Source organism: Falco peregrinus, chromosome 7 (assembly GCF_023634155.1).
Source record: "Falco peregrinus isolate bFalPer1 chromosome 7, bFalPer1.pri, whole genome shotgun sequence".
Taxonomy (NCBI): Eukaryota; Metazoa; Chordata; class Aves; order Falconiformes; family Falconidae; genus Falco; species Falco peregrinus.
The window spans coordinates 19,294,934-19,320,258 of NC_073727.1; the positions used below are offsets into that span (position 1 = coordinate 19,294,934).

Here is a 25,325-nt window from a genome sequence, read left to right on the forward strand (position 1 = left end):
TTAAAAATTGTGTAGATGTGGCGCTCGGGGACATGGGTTAGTGGTGGGCTTGGGCAGTGCTGGGTTAACGTTTGGACTCGATGATCTTACAAGGTCCTTTCCAACCTAAGTAAGTCCATGATTCTACGAAGGGCTAAGAAGGAGGAGCTGTAGCTTGTCAACACAAATGACCTTTGTGTGTGGGGTTTTCTTGGTGGGGGTGTTTTTTGGTGTGGGTTTTGTTTGTTTTGTTGTAGGGTGGGTAGTTACTGGGGGGTTTTTTTTGGTTGTTTTTTGTTTTTCATCCAGGAGGCTTCAATGCACTTTTCCAGCGTTCCCATGTGAAAGATGCCCGGTGTGGCCACTGAAGGCAACACCGTCTGCATTTACTGGACCTCAAACTGCAGGGCAATTCGCAGCTGCCAAGACAGACAATTTCATGGGCTGCAGTGACGTGCAACTGCTCCCGGATTTCAAAGCTGCTCTCCCTTTCACAATTAATTACAGGATGCTATTAGCTGATTTCATATGCAACAGCTCTGTAAGAATGATGTACCTGTACTGAAATGGATGCTGTCCTCATGGAGAGAAAAAAACCCCCACCACCCACCAACCCAAACCCTACCATAACCCACACTTGCAGAGTACTGCAAAAAACAGGTCACAGCCAACCGGAAAGTTCCTCTGTGCAGCTCAGTGCCTGCCAGGATCCTGCCAACAAGCACCTTGGCCAGGAAAAAGCCAACACAGGTCAGCCAAACCCAACCACAGCTGTCAGTTTCCTCTTATAATACAGTTTTCGGTGCTTGGCAATGCTTCCTCCTCCCTGCACGCCCAGGGCAAGGCCCTCTGCTCTTCTTCAGCCTGCGACGTGAACTTTTAAGTGGGGGAACACAAAAACCCACAAAAAACCCCCAAGACCAAAGATGTGTTTGATTTATTTCCTGGCAGGGACTGCAGAAGAGGTTAGCCATGAAGCCTGCTGGCACCAGGACTGCACTTCGCCTAAATGCGAGACAGTCACTGCAAGCCAGCACTGACGACACGGGGCGCGGGCACCAGCCTGGCAAAGAACACGACCCTATCCATCGTGTACAGCTGCCGTCCGTACCTCCACGCTGCTGTGTATCTCCAGCTGCATCAGGATCACTCTGGGCTCCTGACTTTATTTGGGTACCTGGTCCCACGCTGTCACCCCCTATTAATGAAGCTCAAGAGGTGGCCACAAAGCTTTAAGCATCACTGCGGGAAGGATCTGCATGGCCCCTTTTCTCCCAGTAGGGTCTCATGTTTCCTTTGTGCCTCCCACTTTTTTGTAACTAAAGATGTCTGAAGTCTTACCAGACTTTGTCGCTTTGTACTGTTCGTGCCCAGTGTACTTCAAACACAACAAAGCCTGGAACCCTTAGAACAGTTTTAGAAGGAAGTGTGGTTTTTGCTTTCCCCTCCTGGCAGCCATGCCACAGGCAGCAGAGAGCACCGTGGGCCAGGATCGTGCCCAAAGTGATGTCCGGGCAACCACAGACCCCAAAAGCCACACTAAAACCCGTGGAAAAGCCACACACATCTGCTAATGCATCCCGTTCCCCAGCTCCCCGTAGGTGACTGACACATACCACTGTATTTTTAAACTCTGGCAGACACACACAGGGTAAGAAGCCACAGCTCAGGCTGCCACCCCCGGACCTTTCCTCAAACCTCCCGGGCCACCCTGGGCTGCCCCAGCGAGGTTTGTGGGTGCCCTGGCAGGGACCTGGCTGCAGAGCTGCCGCCTGAGACCCGAACCCCATCCCAAACCCCAGCAGTGTGCAGAGCAGCAGCAGCAGACAGGACACATGCCAGGAACATGCGTTGGAGGAACTCCCTGTCCCCAGCGGAAGCAATGGCTTGGAGAGAAGTACAAACCAGCTATTCATTTGGCTGCATTTATATCAAACAGACAAATCAGTACATCACAATTAAAACAAGCCTGTGCCTGGGCAGACAAGCCCGAAGAGTTTCACAGAAGCTCAGCAAGTGCAGCATGAAATCGCCCCAGACAGAACACACAAATGGGAAGCTAAAAATAAGACCCTCTCCCCAAATTGCTTTATTTCTGATAAAGCTGCTAGTAAACTAAAACCACATTGGCCTTAAAAAAAATAATAAAGGTATCCAGTATTTCCTTGATTTGCCGGAGGGCCATGCTTTCAGACACACAGAAGCGGTGTTTTTCTGGCTAGTACCTGGAACAAGCTGGGCTGTCTGACGCTTTCAGCTCTGAGTGATTCGTAATTATGTCAGTGGTACCAGAACAACAAATTTTGCAGAAAATTTCAGGGATTCTACACAGAAATTGCATCCTTTCTCAACACATCTCCTTCCATCTCCTCTGCTTTTACAGTGTCAGAAGCTTAACGTGCCCCGCATTTACCAGTGTCATAAAGGATGGAAAAAACCCAGTTTAACAAATCAAGAAGCAGCAGCCTCCACCTCCCTTCTTTAAATCAAGCCCTCTGTACAGGGCAGGAAGCTCAAAACACACTCAAGGGTTTAGGTACCAACAAGCTGTTTTTTGGTGTTCACTCCCCAGCTCTTTAAAACACAGGACACCAGCATTTACCTTCAATAACGAGAAATTTATTGCCAGGTATTTCACTTGTTTCCAGCAAGGACACGCTTTTTCCGCTCTGCCCGGGCAGCTGCTGCTGCTTGCGCATCAGCAGACGTCAGCGTGGTTCTGGCCGTTGACCCCGCGAGTCACTGTTGGGGAGCAGCAATAGATCACGGTGGCAGAACCGCATTTACTGTGTGGCACGGCACGGCTGCCGCGAGAGCTTCCCCCCCCCGAGCTGCTCCTCCTCCAGGTTAGTCACGTGTGTCCAAATGTTCGTTATCGGTGAAGTTTCCAGAAGGCTCCTGACGGAGCTGTTTATTAGAGTAACACCTGAAACGTCAACTTCTCTACAAGCCGTGACTCCAGATTTCAACCCTATTTTTGATTGAAATAGTATAAAAAAAGAAGTGGAGGAGGTCAGAGCTCCGGCTGCTCCCTTCTGGTTTTGTTATGTCAAGCGGGCAGCGCCAGGCACGCTGCCTTTGAAAACCCTGAATCACTAATGTCAAAGGACACCCCCCTGCCCTGTGTGTCTTGGGTCATCCCCACCCCACCGAAGGGCTGGGGGGGGAGTTGAGGAAGGTGCTGAGCTCTTCACCCAGGGTCACAGCTCGCTCTCACGTCCCACCTCGCTCTGCAAAAAGCAGCTTTAATGGTATCATTCCTCACAGCATTCACAACGCCTGGAAAAGGCAACCATCACACCCATCTCCAAGGAGGAGCAGGAGAAGGACCTGAGGAGCTACAGGGCAGTCACCCAACCTCCATGCTGGGAGAGATAAGGACCAAACCCTCCCCGAAACCCCTTCCTGCTGTGGGAGGGAGAGGGGAAAAGAGTTACGAAGAACCAGGAGGGATCCTCCGTAGGCAGATGGTGCCCGAGCAGCCCAGCTGCCTGCTGCGATGAGATGAGGGCAGTGCGGATAAGGGAGGGACGCAGAGGTTGTATACCGTGACCTTGCCGAGGCCCCTGACACTGCTGCTGCACGGCATCCCCATGCCCAAATCAACAGGTTACGGGCTGGAGAAGCAGCAGATCTGGTGCTGGAAATGCGGCTGAGCAAACTGAAGCGGGGGCCGTCAGGCTGGTTATGGTGTTGGGAGTATGTGATGTGCAAGGAGAAGCTCGGAGGGCAGACTCTTCCCAGAGCAGCACCTCAACAGGCCAAGCGGCACAAGCTGAAATGCTGTAAACTCCCATTAGATACTAGGAAAAGCTTGTCCAACATATGGGTGTCACATACTGAACAGAGACCTAGATGCTGTGGATTCTTCATCCACACCCACAGAGTATCTCCAGCCTTGGAGGCATGCAGGCATCACCATCCTGATCTAACTGGAATCTGCTCTGAGTGGGGTTGGACAAGAGCTCTCAGAGTCTCTTCTACCCTGAGTTACTCCATGTTTGTGCATCATCGTAGAGAGTAAAGTTTAAATTTTTAGCTCAGTTCCTACCGCCACCGAAGTAAAGGCTTCCAGCCCTCATGGTCTCCTACTTCTGCATGGTAAAAGGATCAAACGGCATCACTTGGGATGGACAGAAAGCAGCCAAGCCCAGCATAAATAAATGTGCACAGAGAAATAATTAATTCATGTTGTAGAATAACCCACCCAATTTCAGCACTGAACCATTAAAAGCTCGCTGACAGCATTACAGAAACAACAGTTATTTTTCCCAGGCTGCTCAATAGGGTCCCCGGCTCACCTGCGCTTGGGCCCTCTGTTGCAACGCACCAGCGCCCGTCCCGCAGATACGGCAGGGTTACACCGGTACCGAGACGTGAAACATCCCCAACCCCAAGCTCTCCTGGGGCAACGGGCAGATCTCCGAGCTGCTCTCCCCGGCGGAGATGCCCTATTTGCTGCCGTGGGCTCTGGCATAAGCAAGTCCTTTGCAGCTGGCAGGCTTTGGGTTTTAGCTTACGTCTGTCACCATGAGCTTCTTTCCAGGATGAGTCTCACCTCCTCTCCTGCCAGCAGCTGGTTGGGGTGGGGACCTCCTGGGGCATCAGTCCAGCCTTTTCACCATGTAAGGCCCTTCGAGCTCGTAGCCGATCTTCCTGTAGTAGTTCCTTGTGCCAACACCTGTGAGAAGAACAACAAAAACGTTTAAATTCAGTGTCAATGACAAACGAGCTGGAGAAGCCAGGGCCAGGCAGAAAAGTCACTTCCATGGAGGGATGGTGCCGAAAGGAGGTTGGCCTCACCAAACAGCGGGCGCTGGGTCTCCCCAGCTGCTGTGCTGGAGCGGGGGTGTTTATTCCTTAGCATCTGGACCAATTACGTGTTTTTAAGGGGGAAATGCAGGAACATAGCTGTTCTATCTACCCTGAATCATGCACCCCATCCTTTGTCTTGAGAAAGGCTGTGAGGGCCAGAGGAATCGACACAGCAACAATGGTGAGATGTGAGTCAAGAGTTCAGAGCAGCCCAGGTATAACAAAACTCAAGACAGGCTCTTGAGAGGAGGCGGCCCAGCTGCAGGCATCATTACCAGGAAATGAAGGGCTCTAAAACCCAACAAAACTGTCCAATGTCTCCTAGAAATGAACTTGGCTCCACTTCAGATAGACAAGTGGTCTCCGCGGCCGCAATCCAATTTCCTCATTGAAAAGGATGGCTCTGAATGGCTCAGTTCCCAAACAGCCTCTTCCCTCTCCTTCCTCGCTTAATGAGGCCCCGGGTGAGCCCAACCCCACCGAGCTTTTCACACAGCATCCTGCTCCTGCGGCAGGACAGGTCCAGCACAGCAGCCTTCCCCCTCACCTTATCTAATTACTCACAGATGCAGACATTAGTCATCAGGGGAGGGAGGAGGAATTCAGCATCATGGCATCATTGTCAGCGCAGCTGGTGGGTAGGGACAGAAGGACGGATAGGACACGGCTCTCCATCAAGGAAAGCAGCCCCTCTTTCCTCTAATCTCATCATTCCAGCCAGTTCCTGGAAACTGGTGGTAGCAAATGGCTCTCCAGGAATGCCTGCATCTGCTATGCAGGGAGTGACCTGCTGTGGCTGGTAACCCCTTCCTGCCCACACATCGCTGCAGCAATTTTACCCATTGCTGGATTTGTTTAAAGTCGTGGTAACGTTATTTCCTGAACACACGTTACAATAGTTGCCGAACGGCTTAAGCACCACAGCTCCAGACAAACCCGCAGCCAACATCCTAGAGAAGCATATTAATTTAAGGTATGGAAAAGACACGTGAAACCCAGACCCGAGATGTCTTCATGCCCCTCATTCCAGCTGAAGCTGGGGAAGAGGTTGAAAAACCCCAAACTGGGGAACACCTGAGCAAATCTACTTCTAAGCAGTGGCAAAGCCCCTGTGAGATTGCAGCAGGGAACCATCCTCAACCACAAACGTCCTGAAGGGACCCAAATTCACTCAGCTTCAGTGTGAACCTGAAGCTAAGGAAAAATCTAAGTCTACTGCACTCGTGCCCACTCCCTTCTTCCTGATCTCTGCCCAGAGGAGGGCTGGGATCTCTGACCTGGAGTAAATTATCGCCTTTATCAACATCTTGCCTAAAAAACATCCTCTTGAGTTCATCAGCAGAGATGCTGGGGTACAATATACAGATTTTGGCAGTGAAAGAGCAGAGCCATCCCACCTGTGGCCCAGAACAACTCGGTTTAAAAGGATTAGCAAAATCGAAAGCTGAAGAACAGCCCTCCTGAAGCGAAAGGACAACTGAGTAATTCAGCTGATGTTTTTAAAAAACACCTTGATCAGAGTTATTTAACACTTCCCCTTTTTTATTTCCTAAAGCCCTTGGGAAATGTGTGGATTTTAAAGAAGGCAGTTTAGGTTGCATCAGAGCATCGTGTGCTGCCTCCATTAATCTCAGAGCTATTAAGTAGCACTAGTTAAGCACCAGCTCTTCCCCATTTGAGGGCAGGGGGTTCAAGCCATTAACAAGAATGATGATGCGGTTGGCCAGCCCTGTGCCCCTGGGGTCCCACGCTGCGCCACTTCGCCAAGCATCTCAGTTATCATCTCAGCCCTGCTCGGAGCGGTAACTTCTTGCACAAAATCACTGTCCTTCAACAGGAAAGGCTCCTGGGAAGAGGAGGCAGGAGATGCTGCAGGCCGTGGGCTGCAGGTGAAGACAGGGTGTGGAATCCCGGCTACCCAGCTCTAGCTGAGGATAGCTCACCAGCTCCAGCCCTGCAGGGGAGTTTTCATGGCAAGAGGCTTCTGAGGGGAAAAACTCTCACCAAGACACCTGCGCTGGGTGTGCGTGGCCAGGTTTTGGCAGCGGGGGGTACAGGGGTGGCTTCTGTGAGAAGCTGCTGGAAGCTTCCCCCGTGTCCCATGGAGCCGATGCCGGCCGGCTCCAAGATGGAGCCAAGGGCTGACCCACCAGCGATGGTGGGAGCGCCCCTGGGGTAAGGGGAAAAACCCCCTTTGCAGGTGGGACCGGAGAGAGGAGCGAGCACAGGGGGGAGCCGCGGCCCTGCAGCCCCCCCAGGCCAGGGCAGGGGGAGGCCGGGGGGCTCCAGGCGCCGCAGCAGAGGCTCCCCCAGCCCGTGGGGAGCCCCCGGCCGGGCAGGCCGTGCCCCCCAGCCCGTGGAGCCCCCGGGGGCAGCTCCCCCCCGCAGCCCGGGCAGGACCCCCGGGGCAGGGGCTGCCCGCAGGGGGCTGTGACCCGCGGGCAGCGGCGCTGGGCCAGCTCCTGGCAGGGCCCGTGGCCCCGTGGGGAGAGGAGCCCGGGCGGGGGCAGGGCTGGGGACCCCGCGGGGACCCCCCTGGGGCCGGGCAGGGGGTGAGGACCCTCCCCACGGGGGGCAGGAGCCGCAGGGACAGCGGGTGGGGGACCGACCCCAGCCCCTACTCCTGGTCCCCTGTGCTGCTCGGGGGAAGGAGACAGAGCTGGGGGTGAAGTTAAGCCCGGGAAGGAGGGAGGGGTGGGGGAGGGCGTCTTCAGGTTTGGGTTTGTTTCTCATTATCCCGCTCTGAGCTGACTGGTGACACGTTCAGTCAATTCCCCCCAGCGGAGCCCGTGCTGCCCGTGCCGGTACCCCGGTGAGGGATCGCTCCCTGCCCTGATCCCGACCCACCAGCCTGCCCTTACACTGCCCCCGGCCCAGCTCAGGGGCAGGGACAGCGCGGCCGTGGTGGGCACCTGGTGTCCCACCAGGGTCATCCCACCCAGCACCTCAAAAAACAGCCACTGGGTTTGTGTCCAGATGCGTGGAAGCCAAGTGTCATGGGTTACATCCCCTGGACCATCAGCCTGTACCACCGCGCTGCAGCACAGCATGACAGGCTGCTTTGGCACAGGGGCAACATCTACCTCTGGAAGCAGGGAAAAGCAGGCAGGTGTGGAGGTACAAGCCAAAGGAACAAGGAATTCTTACAGTCTCATCTGGCCTCACAGGAGTGGATCAGCAGATGGAAGCACCTGATGCTCAAGGCCACACCTCTACACTGTAGTGAGTGGATGAGGTGACTTCAGATGGCATTTCTGGTATCCTGGACTGCATGTCCCCACCACAATCTCAGTCTGAAGTTGGACAAAAAGCCATTTGTTTGGATGCCTCTGCCTCCTTCAGAGGGTAGACTGCACCTGAACCGCACCGGGAGCAAAGCTTGTGGTTAGATTCCTCCAAAATGAAATGCATGAAGATCTCCCAATGAGCCAAACTGATGCACAGCAAGTGAGGATGAGGATGGGGTTCACTTCAGCTGCTCTGAACCCCAAGGCTAACAAACCCAGCCTACACTACTCACTAGGATGCTGTTAATACAAAGGTATCTCCTTGTAGTCAAAGTATATCAGAGAAATCAGCATGGAGGACGGGTGTTTTGAGATCATCATGGCACAACTGGAAGAGAAATGGGGTGTTGAAGTGTGGAATTAAAAGCAGACTGACAGCCAGAAACCATCCACAGCCTTCCTCACCTGTGAGAGCACTGCAAAAGGGAGTAAAAGATCTGTGGGACACTAAGCCTGTAAGTTACACAGAAAAAATCCATCTTCACAGACCTCTCCATTGTGAAATCATCCTGACTTCGTATGAATGCAAAGTCCAAAAATCCCAAGTTGCAGGATTCTGCTGCTGGCTTCTGATGACAGGGAGAGCATCAACATGCAGTTCTAAGAAAATCAGAGCTACAGCTATGAAAACGTGCCATTTCATCTGCTCACAAGTCATCCTAGGGGTAAGCACTGCAGAAGCAACTCGTAATGCCCAGCATGCACTCAACAGTTGTCCATCAAGCACACCTGAAAGGAACGTCTCAACGGCACAAGTTCTCTTCCCAAATTTCTGCTGCTCTAATGGACAGCCAGCATACCACAAGAGCTGGCGGGACCTGTTCGGGCAGCCCTCTTCCCACTGCTCCAAGTCGCACCCGTGGCTTTCCAGTGAAACAAAACATCACCCAAGAAATATCACAAAAGAAATATCACGCAGGAGTGGGAGAGTAAGGCCAAAGCTGGCCCAAGAAGCTTTTTGACTTGCCAAGCAGAATTGGCTGCATTTCTCATTCTGGGTCTTCAAAACAGGGTTTTAAATTTTAAACATTCTGGATCAAACTGTGCAGGAGAGCTTAGTTTGAACTTAGCAGAGCAGATTCCAACCAACCACTTCCAGATTCAGTGATCTGGTTGAAGGGCAGGTGCTGCGCTCACGTCTGCCTGGATGGAAACCCGTGGCCAGCTGAGGCTTTTCAGAAGCGTCGCTCACCACAATCTTCAAATGACAAGGGCTGCTGATTAATTGAATTTGTTCTCTTCATTTGGAAGCATCTGAATAATGGTGAAGCCTACTGATAAAACCCCAAAATCTGGCTTTTCATCGTGACATTTAAACCTCAGCATTAACTAACTAAATAAAAGGAGCCTGCCTGTAGCAGGACACAGAGAAGAGTGACCACAGTGTCAGGGTTAAGCACTCCTCTGGCCCAGAAGGATGGGCAGTCGGCTTGGGAGTGCTACCCAGAGGATGGCAGAAACCTGATTTCATTGCCATGTGTAGCAATCCCTGCCCACGACCTTTTCTGTGCACAGCCCATAAATACCCCTTCTGACTCAGACCCTGCCACATAGAAATATTGCGATGCAGCAGCTGAGGCCGAGTATCCTCAAAGATTTCCTCACCACGGCTCACTAGTCACAGAACTAAGTGAAGATGAGATTGTTTTCAGGATCATTAAAGAGCTACTAATAGTTTATAAAATTTCCATAGCAGAGACTTACTGAGGCACACAAGAGACTTATCTCTACACAGGCCTCCCCATTTTTTGGCAACGACTAAAATCTTTTTCTGAAGATGCGCAGTCAACGCGTATCGTGTCTCACAGCTTCCTTCCCCCTCAAAATGTTTCTCAGAAGCAGTGAGCAGGGCCCTGTGTGCAAGGCAGCAACCTGAGCCAGCTGAACTTCCCCAACTGCCTTAATCCATTAATGAGCCAGCTGCAATTCCGGTGGTCGCAAAGCCTCTTCCATGTTTTGTTGGGAGTTAACTACTTGGCTGGGTGCTTCGCCTGAGGAAGGGAGAGCTCACTGTGGACACCCAGCTCATCTGCAGGATCTCTGGCAAGTAGGACCGTCCTTCAAGGGTGCTGAGGAAAGGACCCGTGCAGGCAACAGGACAGGAAAGGGTGATGTTCTGTTTACCAAAGCGCTGTGGATTTCACCCAGAACGGGCGGTGAGTCTCAAGTCAGCCGCCGGGATCTGGGATGGCCACAGCTGCTTCTCTTGGTATCAGAAAGGCCGTTCCCGCTGTGACTGCCGGCGACGCTCTGTGAGGGGCAGGCTCTGCCACAGCTGGAATATCATTTTTGTGGCTCTGAAAAGGCACAGAGAAGGAAGCAACAAATGCTTCTGCAGTCACCTCCACGGACAGCGGTAAAACACAGTATGGCACAGAGCCGGGCAGGAGCCCTGGAAGCCACTGCTGCCAAGGGATGGGCTACCAACATCTGCTTTTTCAAGGGAGCTAGAAAAGTGAAGGCAGAAAACAGGAGCTCTGAGAGAATCCCCTTGGCCTCCGAGTGCCTCTCCAGTGATCGGACTGAGGCTGCCAAAGCATTAGGAGGACTCCGAGATCGTTCAGAGATCACAAAGCTCCCATTTTAGTCTCTCACGACCTGGGGTCAGCTGACTTGGAGCCTGACGGCGGCAGCAAGCGAGCAAACCACCCTCTTTTCACTATGGGTCTTGGTGGAGACTCAGGCTTTTAAGAGAAGTTTCTGGTTTTTCCTTATACTCCTTGCTTTGATCTCCACCAAGTCCAAGAAGGCACTTTGCTAGCTGTCAAACAAACGTGTTGCTTGTGAAACCCACTGCTACCCAAAGCCTTGACTCCACGCGGGACTTCAAAGCAAAGCTGGCACCTACGGGCACTTGGCAGCCACTCAGGCAAGTGTCCAGGGCGTGCTTCGGAGCCAGCCCCTGCTCTTCACCTTAGTACAACACGTTTATATGAGGAAGGGTCAAAACTAGGTTCAAATCCATATGAGCCATAGGAAAATAAGACAAAAGAACAGTTTGCTCGCCTATTGTGTACTAGGCGCTGGCTGAAAAACCACACGCCACATTTCCAAACTGATGCATGAGTTAAGAATGCACAGCAGATCCATCCGTGACCTCCAACGAGTTTGCTTTGGCATTTACACTTTCACAATGCTGGATTTTATCTTCAGGGAAAACACAAGGCTGTTTCATGTGAATCGCTACCAACCAACCGCAGAGAATGGTAACAATGGGGGAAAGGCAAAGGATCTGAGATAACCAAAACACCTTATCAGCACCGAGGAAACAGAAAAGCCAACATTCTTAACGCCGCTGAGAAACCCTGAGCACGTAGGAGCAATCAGAAAAAAGTTATTAATTTAAGAAACCAAAGGAACTATCCCCTGCAGCAAAGTTTTTTTTTTTTTTTAAAAGGTTAGATAACTGGCAACTCATTTCCTGAAAGTTTCTAAAGATACTGGGAGATAAAAAGCCTCTGAAAATTAGAAGCAGGGAATTTTGGAAATGTTACAGTATCTTACGAATATGATGCCTCTCAATTTTCAAATTTACATAGAGAGAAAACACAGACTTGTTCACTTTTCTTTTAAAACAACAGATTCTGTTGAGAATTACTGAGAACTACTGGAAGTCTGGCAGTCATCAGAAAACATAATCCAGGCAATGCGAACGGAAAATAGGAGTAAGATTATTTTTAAATATTTTTTTTTTTTAAGATGACTGATGGAGCACTGGAAACGCTTTCTGGGTTGTTTTTTTTTTTTCACCCGCAAGCACATTGCAGCACTGGGGTCTGAAGCATTCTCCCCATGTGTTTCAACAGTCTCTGGAGGGACTAAATTCAGGGATGGGAGAGTTCGCTATTTCATGACCTGCTCCTGCTGCAGCAACCACAAAGAGCTAATTAGCGTCACAGCTAGAGTTCCGATTTAGACGTATCTTTATGTACTTACGTGATTGTTAATATCGCTGTGTGTGAAGTGTTTCATAATCCTTTCTGTTGAGTAAGGGCTCAATGATTAGCAGAATCAAACCCACCAACAGCAACGGTGCCTAACCTGTGTTTAGTCCAGGCGTTGCTGTGTGTTGGACCTAGAAGAGAAATCTACACCTGAAAGTCTCTAATTTTTTCTGTTAAATGCAAGTTGTGCTTTCTTCCTGCCCCGATTGCTTCCCAGAGATTTTAAATCACTATTTTCACACCACCCCTGTCTAGCAGGGAGGTACTGTCATCACCACATCCTAGAAGAAGAGCCAAGATCCCAGGCAGCTGGGTAATTTGTCTGAAATCACAAAGTCAGTCTGTGATAAAAAAGAGTTTTGAAGCCTGGGTCTCCCTTCATCAGCTCAACAACTCATTTCACTGCTGCAAAACAGATGGCCTTTCAGATTTGAGACTGGGTTATTTTTGAAGCTGTGACCCAAAGCAGAAAGCCCTGAATATCCCTAGCATCTCACCCCAGCCTCCCATGCAAATCCAATAACCTGCTCCATTTAAATCCACTCCGGATTTGATGCAAACACAAGGAGATGCAGTCCCTTTCTGATCGAGCTGATCCTTCCTCCACCTCATGGTCAGCCACTTGGGCTTGAAAAATAAAAATGAAGGAAGAAACCACACTACAAAAACCAGCACAGGAGACCTTTACAACTTATTCTCTGTTCACTACAGATTTAACTCAATTTAAATCTAGAATGGCTTGGTATGGTCGAGCACCTGGCCAATTTGAAAAACTTTTTCTTCATCTTTTGCATCTCTCACATGAAAGGCCGCATGCCCTCCCTTACCTTCAGTCCTTTCCAACAGAGATCTCCAACCCAGCAAACGGGGGTCCCTATGCACATGCCTGGTTCAGCCTCACCTCCTCCTGCCCCGGCTTGCAGAGGCAGCCCCAGCAATTCCTGCAGAGGAACCACCTCAGCTGTAAAGGTTAACGTGAGCTGTGACAAATCCTTCTGTAACAGAGGCAGCGACACCGGCTCACTGACAATCCCAAGGGATGGTGGGGGACACCAGTGCCGCAGGCCAGTTCACCCATTGTGCCGGGGTAGGTTTGCCAAACCCCAGAAGCACCAAATGCAATTTAACGAGGCACATTCCTGGAATGACATCGCAGGTTGGCAGCCTGGTATGCCCGAGCGCTTTGTGGGGTACGGATGCACCAGCCCTGCCCTGGAAAGGTATTTTGGTTGTAAGGATTATAGTACCTCGATAGCATGATTTAGTGAACTGCTTACGAAGTTCTGTTGAAACAGAGCAGATATACCACATCTCCTCCTATCCCGTCACGCTGCAGAATTTGTGTGTTCATGAAGGTGCCGAGCTACAAGGCAAACCAGAGCAAAAGCTTTATCATATTAACAAATGGGTTGCTCAGGGATTTTCTGAATCATTCTTAAGGCCAAATCTCAAACCCAAGATTGTAACCAGTAACTGGGTTTTTCTTTGTTTGTTTGTTTGTTTGTTTTTTGTTTTTAAATAAAAACAATGAAACGAGAGGTAGCATTCAAGAAGTGATTCATTTAACTTTTGGGGTGCCTCCTAGCATGCAGGAGATGCCCTGACTAGAAGCAATTTTTAAATGGCAAGTCTGCAGGTACGACCCATCCCAGAGCTTCCAGATGGTGAGATTACATCTCATTGATCTCTTTATTACAGAAGCAATATTTCATTAATGACTACACAGGCCTGCCCAAACCCAGCTGCACTGAGAGCATCCACTGTCAGGAGAGAGAAAGCCACCACACCATCACCTCCTTTAACTGTGACAGATGAAGCCACAGCTGATAGGTCTTCCGAATCCAAACTAAGCAGAATTAAATATTTAAGAGCTAATACCATACCTTCTCTTACACTTCAACAAAGTGCTGCCGTTGGTATGGCCACCGGGCATTTAGAGAGACAGGGAGAGTGAGATGTGTGTGCTGCTCTGCTCCAGATATGTCAAGTTGAGTGTTTGTGAGATTTTTAGGATCTACAGGCGACGTAATGTCCTTGAGGCTTCTTCCAGAGCTGGTTGCTGAAATACCCAACCCAGCTGGTAAGGTGTTACCGAGAGACCAGGGATTTAGGATGACTCACCAAGCATGTGAGCGTTCACAATCGATTTTCTTTCCTATGGGCTATGAGATTTTAAATGCCAATGAAGAAACACTCAGCAATCTCGAGAGCGAGCCTACTGGTCATTAAATCAGCAGCATCCCCATGCATCAGCTCCATCACTGAACGATTTGGGTGGGGAAGGGACCTTCAAAGGTCATCTAGTCCCACCCCCCCGCCACAGGCAGGGACCCCTCCCCCCAGCCCAGGCTGCCCCCAGCCCTGTCCAGCCTGGCCTTGAGCACTGCCAGGGATGGGGCACCCACAGCTGCTCTGGGCAGCCTGGGCCAGTGTTTCATTTTACCCTCATGGTAAAAACTCAGCGCACAGCTTCAGGAGTTTGCTTCAGTCCCTATCCAGGGTAGGAAGGCAGGGGTCAGAAGCCCGCCTTTTCTTCTGAACTTCCCTTCCTACTCATCAGAACAAGAAAGAGATCTCCGTACTGAAGAACAAATGGAAAGGTTCCTGGAGATCTGCAGTTTCATAGTGCAGATTGCTCCATCAGATGTTAACGACTTCTGGTGAGTAAAAGCCGTGTGAGAAATGAGCAGGAAGACCCCGAACGCCTGGCAGGAATCCCCGCGGCATGCTCCTGTAAGCAACAGGCACACTCAGCAGTTTAGGCCACTCCACCTGAAGGTTATATACCGCACATATTTTAAATAAAAAGCATCCAAACACCATAAAATAATGGTACTGATTTGAAAGAAGTGAGAATGACCAGGCAGGGAAAAATCCTTTATGATCTCTTCTGGTTTTTGCATGTGCTTGCTTTATTGTCCCATTTGCAAGTTGCTGACCGAGCTCCTACAAGTTGGTGTGTTCCTCTGGACCCAGGAGCAATGCAAGCAGAGAGGGTCACTTGAACATCAATTCACGTGCATCTCTGCAGTGCAAGGAGGCCCTGAAAAGGCTCCAATGTGGCAAGCAATGAATTAATACAGTGAATAAAGGTTAATAATAGCTAGCCTCTCACTTCCAAATTTTGCAGACAACACCCCTTATCTGCTCTACAGAAATAGTGTTCAGCTGAGTTCTGAACAAAGCGCACCGAGACGGGCGGTTAATGAGGACCGTGCATGCTATGGGCAATTTTTCTCCCCCAGCTACTCAACTTCTCTGATGATCCAGCTAATGAAGCGGGCCGGCGCCGCTTGACATCACCTGATCCTCCACGCCTACCATTCAGAAATCCATCCTGCCTTCCCATCCCCACCTCCAGCCTCCGCGCACTCAGGCGTGAAACATCCCTGGCCTGTGTCCATGTTAATTTTCTACTTGACAGAACACAAATAGAAGCCTGGTCTGGGGAAAAACTGATCATCTTGCCGCATAGTAATTAGCTTATAGCAGGGAACGGCAGCAGTGCCAGACCTCCACACCGCCGTGATAAGGCTGCTACGTCACCGGGATGGAGCGGGGCTACAGCGAAATCGCTGCAGGGAGACATTAAACTGCCGCTTCAGAAGATGGGGCGTGCTGGTGTGGGTTTGGCTGTGGTTCCAGACACTTCTCCAGTCTCGGGAGTAAATCACCTATGAGGCTCGTTTAGAGGCTACTGGAGCTGGCGTAGGCACTGGTGACACAATACCTGCACTTTAAAGGGGAAAGGAAAGGGTGCTTGTTAATGGACCTCAGTGCATTCAGTCTGAGCAGGGCAAGCACCTTCGACAGGGGAATTCAATCTCATCCCCCACCTCCCTGAACAGGCGTCTTCTGTACAGAGATAAGGAGACAATCCTGTTGGTACAAGCCAAGCTAGTCTGCTTTTCTGGTGCCAGCATAAACAGATAACGCTGACAGACGTCACAGCAGATACTGCAGCCGAAAAAGCTCTTCCGTGCGAGAGCACTGTATTTATAGAGCTAGCTTTTCGTGTTTTAAAAGTAATTTGCAGTCTTACAGCGCATAAATGGTCTGTGCATTCCTGATCCTTGCCCTTGGAGTAGCCGGCAGCCTCACCCAAAGCATCTCAGCTTTCAGATTCAGTAAACCAAGGAGGCAGCTCACTTGCTACAACCATCGCGCTCGTCAAGGACAATCGGTAAGATGCCAACCCTTTATGGATAACACAGCAGCGTAACGGTTGTCCCTCTCCTTTTGGTAGCTGATTTAGGCTTGGTAGACAGTGAAAGACACAGCTACTCAATAGCTGGACACCTTCAATTCCTCTGCTAGGAATAAAGGGAATACTCAGCAGTAGCTCCATCTTAACTTCAGGCAAGAAACTCAGGTTACAAATGTAAAATAAAGAAGCCATGTACTGTCACTGTTAAATGCCGCTGGTACTGACACCACCAGCCTCTGCTGTGCCTATAGAAAGTGAAGCTGAAGGCATCTACCTGTGCTCTGCACGTGCCAGCAGTGTCAAGTTTAGAGGCAACTGGCTTTCACACACTGAAGACGTGTGAAGGGCACACAGAGGCAGTGGTGGACAGCACAACGAGGGTTCAGTGATGGTCCTATTGAAAACCCATGTGTAAAGCCAGCAGCTATCCCTGAGACAGGAGGAGATGTACCCTTCCAACAAAAAAAAAAAAACCTCAACAAGAACAACAGCGTTACACACAGAGGCAAAGCAAGATATTTTAGTCTAGGCCAGGATGTCAGTTTGGCCCAGTCCCAACACTTCTCACAAAGAGGAGCAGGAGATGAAGGACTTGGCAAGGAGCTAGCAAAGCGTAACAGCCCGGGCCGTACTCAGAGCCAGGAGTGCAGCGTAAAGCCAGGCTGCCCGGGCACAGGCCAGCTCTGACGCACGGATGTCTCACACTCGGTTATTGCTAAGCTGCGTGTCGGCATGGGCTGGTCAGAGCTGTTCAGGTATCAGCCAGTTGTGCTCCAAGCCTTCAAGGTAGGGGCATGAAGGCCAAGAAGCCCAGCCAGGAATGACAGCAGCAGCAGAGTCGATCCCTTTGTGGGCTCAGCTCTGGGCTGTGATGCTTTCTCCCTCCCTGGATGAGCACCTGGGCTTTGGCCAGTGGTGCTGGGCACTTCAGGGACACTAAGTCCTCGTGAGTGACCTTGAACACATGCCTGCTGCTGTCACTCTGTGCCGCTATCTTCACTTGTACCCTTCCGTCTCTGTAGACCTGCTGATTACAGCTTCTCCCCAGACTTCCCAAATCGCTGTAATAATAGCTATCATAGATGATGCACGCGTTAAAAGACTAGAAATACTCAGGATGGGAACTTTCCCCAAGCTGGACCTGCATAAACATCACAGAAGCTCAAAAAGATTATTTTAAAAGGAGGTAGGGAAGCATTTCTGCCACATGCTTTGTCAGAATCATGTGGAACTACTGTACTTTCAAAGAGAAAGGTATCAGTCTTGTAATTTTATTGCTCAGATGCTTCAAGTAATTGTAAAGCACTGACTCGAATCCCTCCAGTCATTGTTACTGCCAAAGGTAACCACCAAAATCAGCGGCTGACATAAGAACAATTAAGTCGCTGCTTAGAGGAAAGACAGAGGACCCACACGGTATGCATTTGTTTAAGCGCATCCAGTCAGGAGCTTTATGCTTCTGTCACTGAGGAGGGGGAGGACTCAGGACATCTAATACTTGAGAATTTGGTTTATGTTACATTTCACATACTCGTCACTGGTGCTGTTTTAAAGAAAGTGTGAAGTACATGCTATGGGATTAGGGTCAGAAGGGGCTAATTATGGGATGTCAAGCAGCGAAGTCAAAACAAGGGCAATAGGAACCCTCAAAGAGACAACAGGAAAGGTTTTAACAGAGGACTGTCCTTTATTCACCTTCATCTAGACCAGGCAATTACTGCTCCCAGGCTCAAGGTCCAACGGCGAGGCAGTGCAACCAACCCTAAAAAGCTCATGGAAGGGGATGGAGAGCTCAGTTTATCAGCTGTTGCAGGCAGGAGGACTGGCAAGGCAGCAAAATCTGTTGTGAGCTATCCGATACAAAGGTACCCTCTCAGACTCTAGAAGTCCTTGGGCAACAAACGGCTGGAAGCTGTGATGTTTGCATGCTCACTTGGTATTTACTTCTTTCCCCAGCCACCCAGCATCGGCCCCATCAGAAAAGACATCCTGATCTGACCTGCTGCTGCCTACTCATGTTCTTTGGGTAGAGGCAGCCTGAAGCAAATACGCTGCAAGTTGGACTAAGAGACAACAGGTGCAAGGGCTGTGTTGTACTTATGCTGCAGGAGAGGAAAGCAGGGAATGAGCTCATGTGTTTCTCCTAAATGATTCCCTGGATGCTGTGCAGGTTCTGTCAAAAAAATCCGTAGTGCCTGAGTCACTGCGTGCTCCCAAAGGGGTCCCTGGAAGTGCCAACACCTACGGACCAACACAAAGCGGGAGGTGCTGCCTCAAAATAGAGCTAAGAAAAATCCCATCCCGCAGAAAAAAAAAAGATACAGCTTGATAGACTGAATGGGAAAAGAGGAGTGGAAGGGAAAGCTTCATTAGGGACTGGAGTAGCATCATCCTCCCAAAAGGAGAGAAACCCCTGAACACCAAATTCAAGCATCAGCTATTGCCAGAAAGGAAGAAGCTATTATAAATTCAGTAAGTTTACGAGCCCATCCACTAGTCTCAGACACCAAGGCTCCTTACACTTTCTGTGCCACAGCACTTGTGGACATCAGAGGAGTGACATGTTTACAATTGTTTTAGTGCAATTTGTGGGGGGCGGGGGGGGGGGGGGGGGCGGGGGCAGGGCTTGTTTTAAAGGGGAAAAAAAAAGATGCAAATTCAAAGCAGGTACAACTAAAAGCAAAAAAATAATGAACCAAAAAAACAAAACACCAAAACCCACACCACAAAACCAACAAAAGGCAAAGAAAACACACATGCAATTACAAACGCTGGAAAATGGAAAAAACAGACATTTCAGATCAGACCTCCCCAGAGCTCTGAATAATGGAGTGATGCCTCCAGGGTCTACCATTCAGCTACCCAAGCCTGCATACTAATATACTACTCACATCAGAAGAGTAGAAAGGCACCACTCATGCAGAAAATTACCTTAAATGAGCAATGACTTCATGATAAACAAGCCACTCGCTTTTTTACTTTGCTCTTTGATTTAGGTGGTGGGGGGCACCTCCTTCCTCCTGCTAAGAGGCAGGCAGCACACTTCTGGCTCTGCACAGAAATCCTGCAAGCAGGCCACAAAACCACCTTGTTATTGTGAATAATTAACTCTGGTTGGTTTAGTCAAATGTCCAGATCTAAGACTGCATCTTTGGGGGGAAGGAGGTACCTTGCAATCTTAGCATCCAGCATCCAAAGCACCCAGGACCACTAGCATCCAAGCTTTAAATAGAGCAGCGAATCTGCACAGTGGCAACACTGGAGGCAGAACCACAGCGTCACGCACTACATGCAAGCAGAGTACCTATGGCTGACACAGTTTCCCATCCCACCGGTACCCTACTATCCCCATGCACCGCCACAATCCAAAATGCCCTTCCTAACCTGGCTTGCAAATGCTCATCTTCCCTTACGAACGCACTCCTGTGCGCTTGTCATTGACTCCATAGTCGATTAAATGCAGTTCTCCCACTGGTCCTCTTCAAATGAAGTGATATTTAACTAGACACACCATGAGGCAGCTGCTGTACAGCCTAGCTTGCTTTGTGCATCATTCCCTGGTTCATTGCCTGCGATGACTCCTGGGTGCCTGATGCAGGGGACCTCAGATTTTCCTTTGTTTGAAAGTAACCTTCCATGGCTTTAGGTACTGTCCTTATAAGTAACGGCAATCCTGTTAAATCCTGCCGCATCTTTTTCCTTTTCTGTCCAGAAATTAAACAACCCTAAGAGCAAAGAGACTTGGGATGAGAAGCCAGGTTCCACTGAACCTGTTTACTCCAAGAACCGCAGGCAGAACAAAATGCTTTGGAAAGAGTCTGCTGGGAAACTCTTGAATTTATTTATTTATTTTCCCTAGGGGTGCTAACTGATGTGCTCTGAAGAAGCACAGGAACTGATGGCATTCATTTGTGCAGTCCTGGTTTGGATGTGCTTTTAAAGGAAAATCTGCGCGCTGCCTCATGAATACCTCCACTTGTGACGCAGGGAGAGGTCCTCACCCCACTCTGGGCAGAGCAATCGTAGCTGATGAGGTGCAGAATGTTACCCAGATTGCAGGGTGACACCGGTAAAGCACGCAGGAGTGTCGGTTCTTCTGTAGCAGCCTTCAGAGACACAACAAAGCACACCAGAAGCCTGCCTTAAGCCAGAGTAATTCTCGGCTAAAGCAGCACTCAATAAGCTGGACTGCACGCGTGCATCACATGTGGGTTATAACCACAACAAAGGTGTCACCCACAACTCAACCAACTCTACACTCCACGTCTTGACTAAGAACAACCTTTACGCCCTTAACCCCTGGTGCAGCCTTGAAAAGGAGGATTACCGCTTGTGGGCAGTGCGAAAACAGTGCCAGTCAGGGGGGAAGATTCCCAGGAAAGAAAGCACGATTTATTTTTAAATCCCTGAAAACTGCTGTTGCTGACAGTTCTGATTCAACGCTATTTATACCACTGTGTATTACAAGCCACTTGGATGGAAATCACCTTCATTTCATCATTAATCTGATTTCTAAATACTTCCTACTCAATCTGATTTCAGAACTTGTGGGTTTTTGTAGCTCTTTGGGTTTTATAAACTTGGGGCTAGTGTGAGCTGAGGGGGGGGAAAGGGCTGTTGAGGAAGGAAGAAGCACAAGGGAGGTCTCCCCATACATTCAGCTCCTGCTCCCTGGATTTTGTGTAGGGTTTGTCTTACCGGTTCTTCCTCTGCCCACTCTACGGAAAACTCCTGCAGGTGGAGACCACACAAAAGCCTGAACAAATCAAGGCAGGTCCCCACTCTCCAAAACAGGCTCAGCTGGCACAGATACAAGATCAGTGGTAGTCTCTGGTCTGTACTACGCAGAAGTTAGGCCACATTATAAATCTTTGTTTGTAAGAGATCTTATGGTATATATAGAAAAAAGCTTCCTACCAGAACTGTTGTAGAATGCTGGCTTTTGCAAAAGTGTCTTTGCTTAAGGACAGCGATATTCCTGTTCACGCTTGTGCAGAAATCCCAGTTAATACAGTTTTCAAAGCTGTTACGTTATTAAACCTTCACAACTGACGTTCATTAAGAACCAGAGAAGGTTGCACACAGTAGCTATTCCACAGCACCAGTCTGGTAGCATGAGTTTATCCTTGACTTCTTCCAAATCCCCCTAATTGAATTTTTTTTTTTTCCAAAGGCCATCAATCTAAAGCAAGCATCAAAGAGTCATTTCATTAACATTAACATTCCCGTATTTCCACTTATCTTGGGCCACTTCTTCTCTTATTAATAGCTAGTGAGATCGGCATTTCTAAAAATAACCAACCAGCAGTGGAAGCAAAACTCCGGGGAGTGCTCCCAAACCCCATCAATCCTCCCCGCAACACGTGGGAGTCTCGTCCTAAGGTCTCCCGCGTGCAGCCTGGCAGTTGGCAACCTCTGAGGCAGCCCATGAATCAACATCCAATATGAACTACGAGACGCTGATTATTCAAGTAATTTATTGCTTCTAGGGTGACCAAAAGGCTGTTTACACGAGGAAATGAGGATACTTTAGAGTACTGCCAAACGTGCCCCGAGACTTTACCTCCAGTTTGTATGCCAGCTCAGTTTCTCTCCCCTCAGTGCTCTTGGCCGCAGGTGGGTTTAACACTGGTTTGATGCATCAGAGTTTGGAGAGTTCTGACCCTCCGTTTTCTCCCTAACTGCAAAAGGCGAAGGCTTTTTAGCATCCAGCATCCTAAGCAAGAGTAGCACGGTTTCCTTAAACACATGAGACAGCGTGCTCGAGCAGCACCAACAGACTGGGAGATGAGTCACCGCCTATCATGAACGATTTTCTCCCTCACAGAGACTACAGAAAACAGGTGGTATTAGTTTAATTTCTATTCACAGCCTTGTGATTGTGGATTCCTGGCTGCTGCAGCACAGTTAGGAGAAAGATGTCAGGATCAGTCACCCCAATCTGATTATTATAGTCGTACTGATCTTAATCAGGAGGCAATCATGAATTACTCACTTGTTTCCCATTTACATGTTTGTATCAAGTGATTTTACAGTACTGCCTGACAGAGAATATAAAAATGCGAACGTCTCCCACTGAAATATGCCACTGACTCACTGCTGAGGGGGAAGGAGGTTTAGCCCTCCTTGAAGCATGAAACAGGCAAGCACAAGACATGACACCCGACCTAACAAAGCGGACATCTGCATTTGCAGGCAAGTGAAATGATGTTTATTTAAGAGTATTGACTAGATTTTACATGGCAAGGGAGCAAGCAGAGGCAGAGGAGAAAAGATTATGCCTGAAGTCCTCCAGGGGAGTCTGGACAAAAGGAAAATTGGCTCTGGCAGTGAACATGCTCTGCCACAGAGGAAAGAGGTTTCTAATGATAAGGCTCTAATGGACACAGGCTGAGATGTCAGGAGATGTTGAATACTACCTTGATAAGGACAGGCAGTAAATCAGCTGGACAGGAGAGAGGTGCTTCTAATGTAACTCCCCTAAAAGCAGATTAGTCATATGGTGGGTTTTTTTTCTTTTTTTCCTGTTTTTCATAACCACTTGTAACAGTATTGCCTGTTTTGGATGTCGTCCTTTCATCTGAATCTACCTTAATCTGGCTTCAGTTAAATGCATTTCCAAACCAGCTTCAAGCCACGCTTCGGTCCAAGGCTGTGGCAGATAATCAGCCAGAGACTCCTGGACCCCTTCAGACTTACCTTGCTCCCCATATTCATTCTCTAAGGGTGAGCGGGGCCCCCCACCAGCTGCATGAGCCAGAGATGGGCGTCTGGCCTCACACATCTGGAGAAACAGGAACATCTTCAGTGACCAACAGGGCAAAGCAAGGCTCTGCCATGCGGCAGGATACCGGGGGACACCCAGCTGTTTGGGGTCCCTACGAAATGGGCTGTCCTAAAACCATCAGTATGAGATGCCCCTGTTCAAAGCCAAGGTAGGAACACTCGCAGATGATCACAGAATCACCGAATGGTTTGGGTTGGAAGAGATCTTCAAAGACCATCTAGCCCAACTCCCCTGCCATGATGACTGCTGGTAATTTCTAAGCAGAGCTGCTACCTTCTAACCAGAGCTGAACTTGAAATTATCTTAGAGATAAGCCCTAACCTTTAGCCAATAACAAAAACTCTTCATGCTGTCCTACCTTAAAAATACCTTCAAAATTTCCTTTCGAAGAAATCAAAGAGAGACTTTGTTACTTAGACCTAACTTTCCTAAAACTTGTCAGAGCACAGAAACTGAACCATCCACTCTGTTCCCTCACTAGCAGGAGCCCTGAAAAGGCTTCAGCCTGACGGACTAGCACTGCTCCACGCAGTTCTCTGGCAGAGGGCATGCACCAGCGTGGGCCAGGGACCATCTCCTGAAGGTGCAGTTTGCATGTTCTAGCACTATTTAGTTGACTCGTACTGATGTAACCATTAAGTGCAAGACTGGAAAATACTGTTGAAGAAAGGCCACTGTTAACCAAAACACTGCAACACAGCCTTCATCAAAACATGCAGTGCTAATGAGTAAGAGTCCCGTGAGAGACATCTTCAAAGCAGATCTCCCTTATATTCTTCCCTCTAGAAAGCACTCAAAATTTTGCAGTCTGTTGTGGGGATGTAACCTTGCAGTGGGTTCCCAGATTAAAAATCTATTTTGAAACCAAAATCGGCAAAACCAAGTTCATCCTCCAAGGGGAGAAAGAACTTCTGGCTGCATTTTTATTTCAGATAAAACCTACAGGAGAACTGAAATTCAAGTGGTCAAATCTCCAAGGAAACAGCTGGAAAACCTGTGGTCTTTGCAGATGCTACAGCATTCCGTATTCCAAGACAAAAAAATAAAAAGCACAGATGAGGTCTTAGTAGGATGCCACAAACTGTGCATGTAGCAAAACAAGACTTCTTTCCCTGGATCTTGATGCAAAGAATATATTCTTCACATCAGTTTGCTAAAATACAGCTAAAATTCTCTCTCTGCACAACCCAAGCCCAGATGCTACTAGCAAAACTGAAAGAAACCGGTTTCACTTTTGCCTCTCTTCTTTACTGAGGAAGGATGCAGTATGGACATTTCTTAACCGCAGGAAACTCCCAGTTCCAAGTGACACCCATGCAGCAGCAATGGGGAAACAGGACCGGAGTATGTCTTAAGCCAACAAGAAATAGGGAATTCAGAGAATAAAGAATTATCTTTAAGCGCCTGGCTACTGCCTGCATGGTGTCCTCATTCATGCGCCGGCCCTTGTCACAAGTACTTGTCGAGACAGCCTGCTGTGACTTTTCAACATCCAGTGACATTACACAGCTGGAAACACACAGAGAAGCTCTTCACTTCAGCACTTGGCAGCCTGGATCAAAGTAGTGATTTCTGCTTTTCAGGGCTTTTCGGTGGGGCAGCAGCAGATGATTATTTTTTCGAAAAGGTCTCTATTACATCCATTCTGTGTAAGTCCTCCAGCATACATTAGACTTACGCCAACAACGGTTTCTCCCGTGCATTTAGCCAGTTTCCCCAGTTATAGAACCTACGTGCCTGTAAAAGCCTCCTGGAGCTTCTGTAACTGCTAATATAAGATAAATTAAAACACAAAGGTAGTCCCGACCTTGACTTCACACACACGTGATGAACTGATGCCACTCTTCTTGGTCACAACGCCTTGAAAATGAAAGCGGAAAAAGGGCTGCAGCTCTTTCTTACATAGCTCCCTTCTTCATGATAATGCTTAATGTAGCCTAAAAGCACATCCGTCCACCCTAATGATGGTACTTGCAGAAAGACTCTAAAATGGAAGCCGGCAATTTTCTATCCTCAAAAGCCCTGGAGAGCAGCCCTCGACAATAACAACCTGCGACAGGGCCGAATCAGCCAGGTCGGAAATCGCAGTGTTAACCACGGCCACGCCGTCTGTCTTCTTCAGCACTAAGGGCAGGTGGGCTCCCTGCAGTGTGTCCTTGGGTAGGCAAGGACAGTATTGTCCGGACAAAGCTACCACGGAATTTGACTCTGCTGCAAAGAAGCATCTGCTGATACTCATTTCCTACCTAATACGATGAATGCTCCCAGCAGTGGTGTTGGGTTTATTTTCAGATTAAGAGATATAT

The 25,325-nt window shown here is 49.1% G+C and overlaps 1 protein-coding gene across 2 annotated transcripts in view; it reads right to left on the bottom strand.

Moving 5' to 3' along the window:
- Nucleotides 1–2,576: 2,576 nt before the first annotated feature.
- The window catches only part of ELP3 (elongator acetyltransferase complex subunit 3), a 94,190-nt gene continuing 71,441 nt past the window's right edge, over nt 2,577–25,325 (bottom strand). The window contains exons 15-16 of one of the 2 annotated variants that reach the window (XM_055809997.1): nt 24,827–24,879; nt 2,577–4,660 (exon numbers count right to left, since the gene is read on the bottom strand). In XM_055809997.1, the coding sequence (XP_055665972.1) occupies nt 4,598–4,660; nt 24,827–24,879 (116 nt within the window). In that variant the 3' untranslated portion in view covers nt 2,577–4,597. The remainder of the gene's footprint in view (nt 4,661–24,826; nt 24,880–25,325) is intronic. The other variant, XM_055809998.1, reaches the window with a different exon arrangement.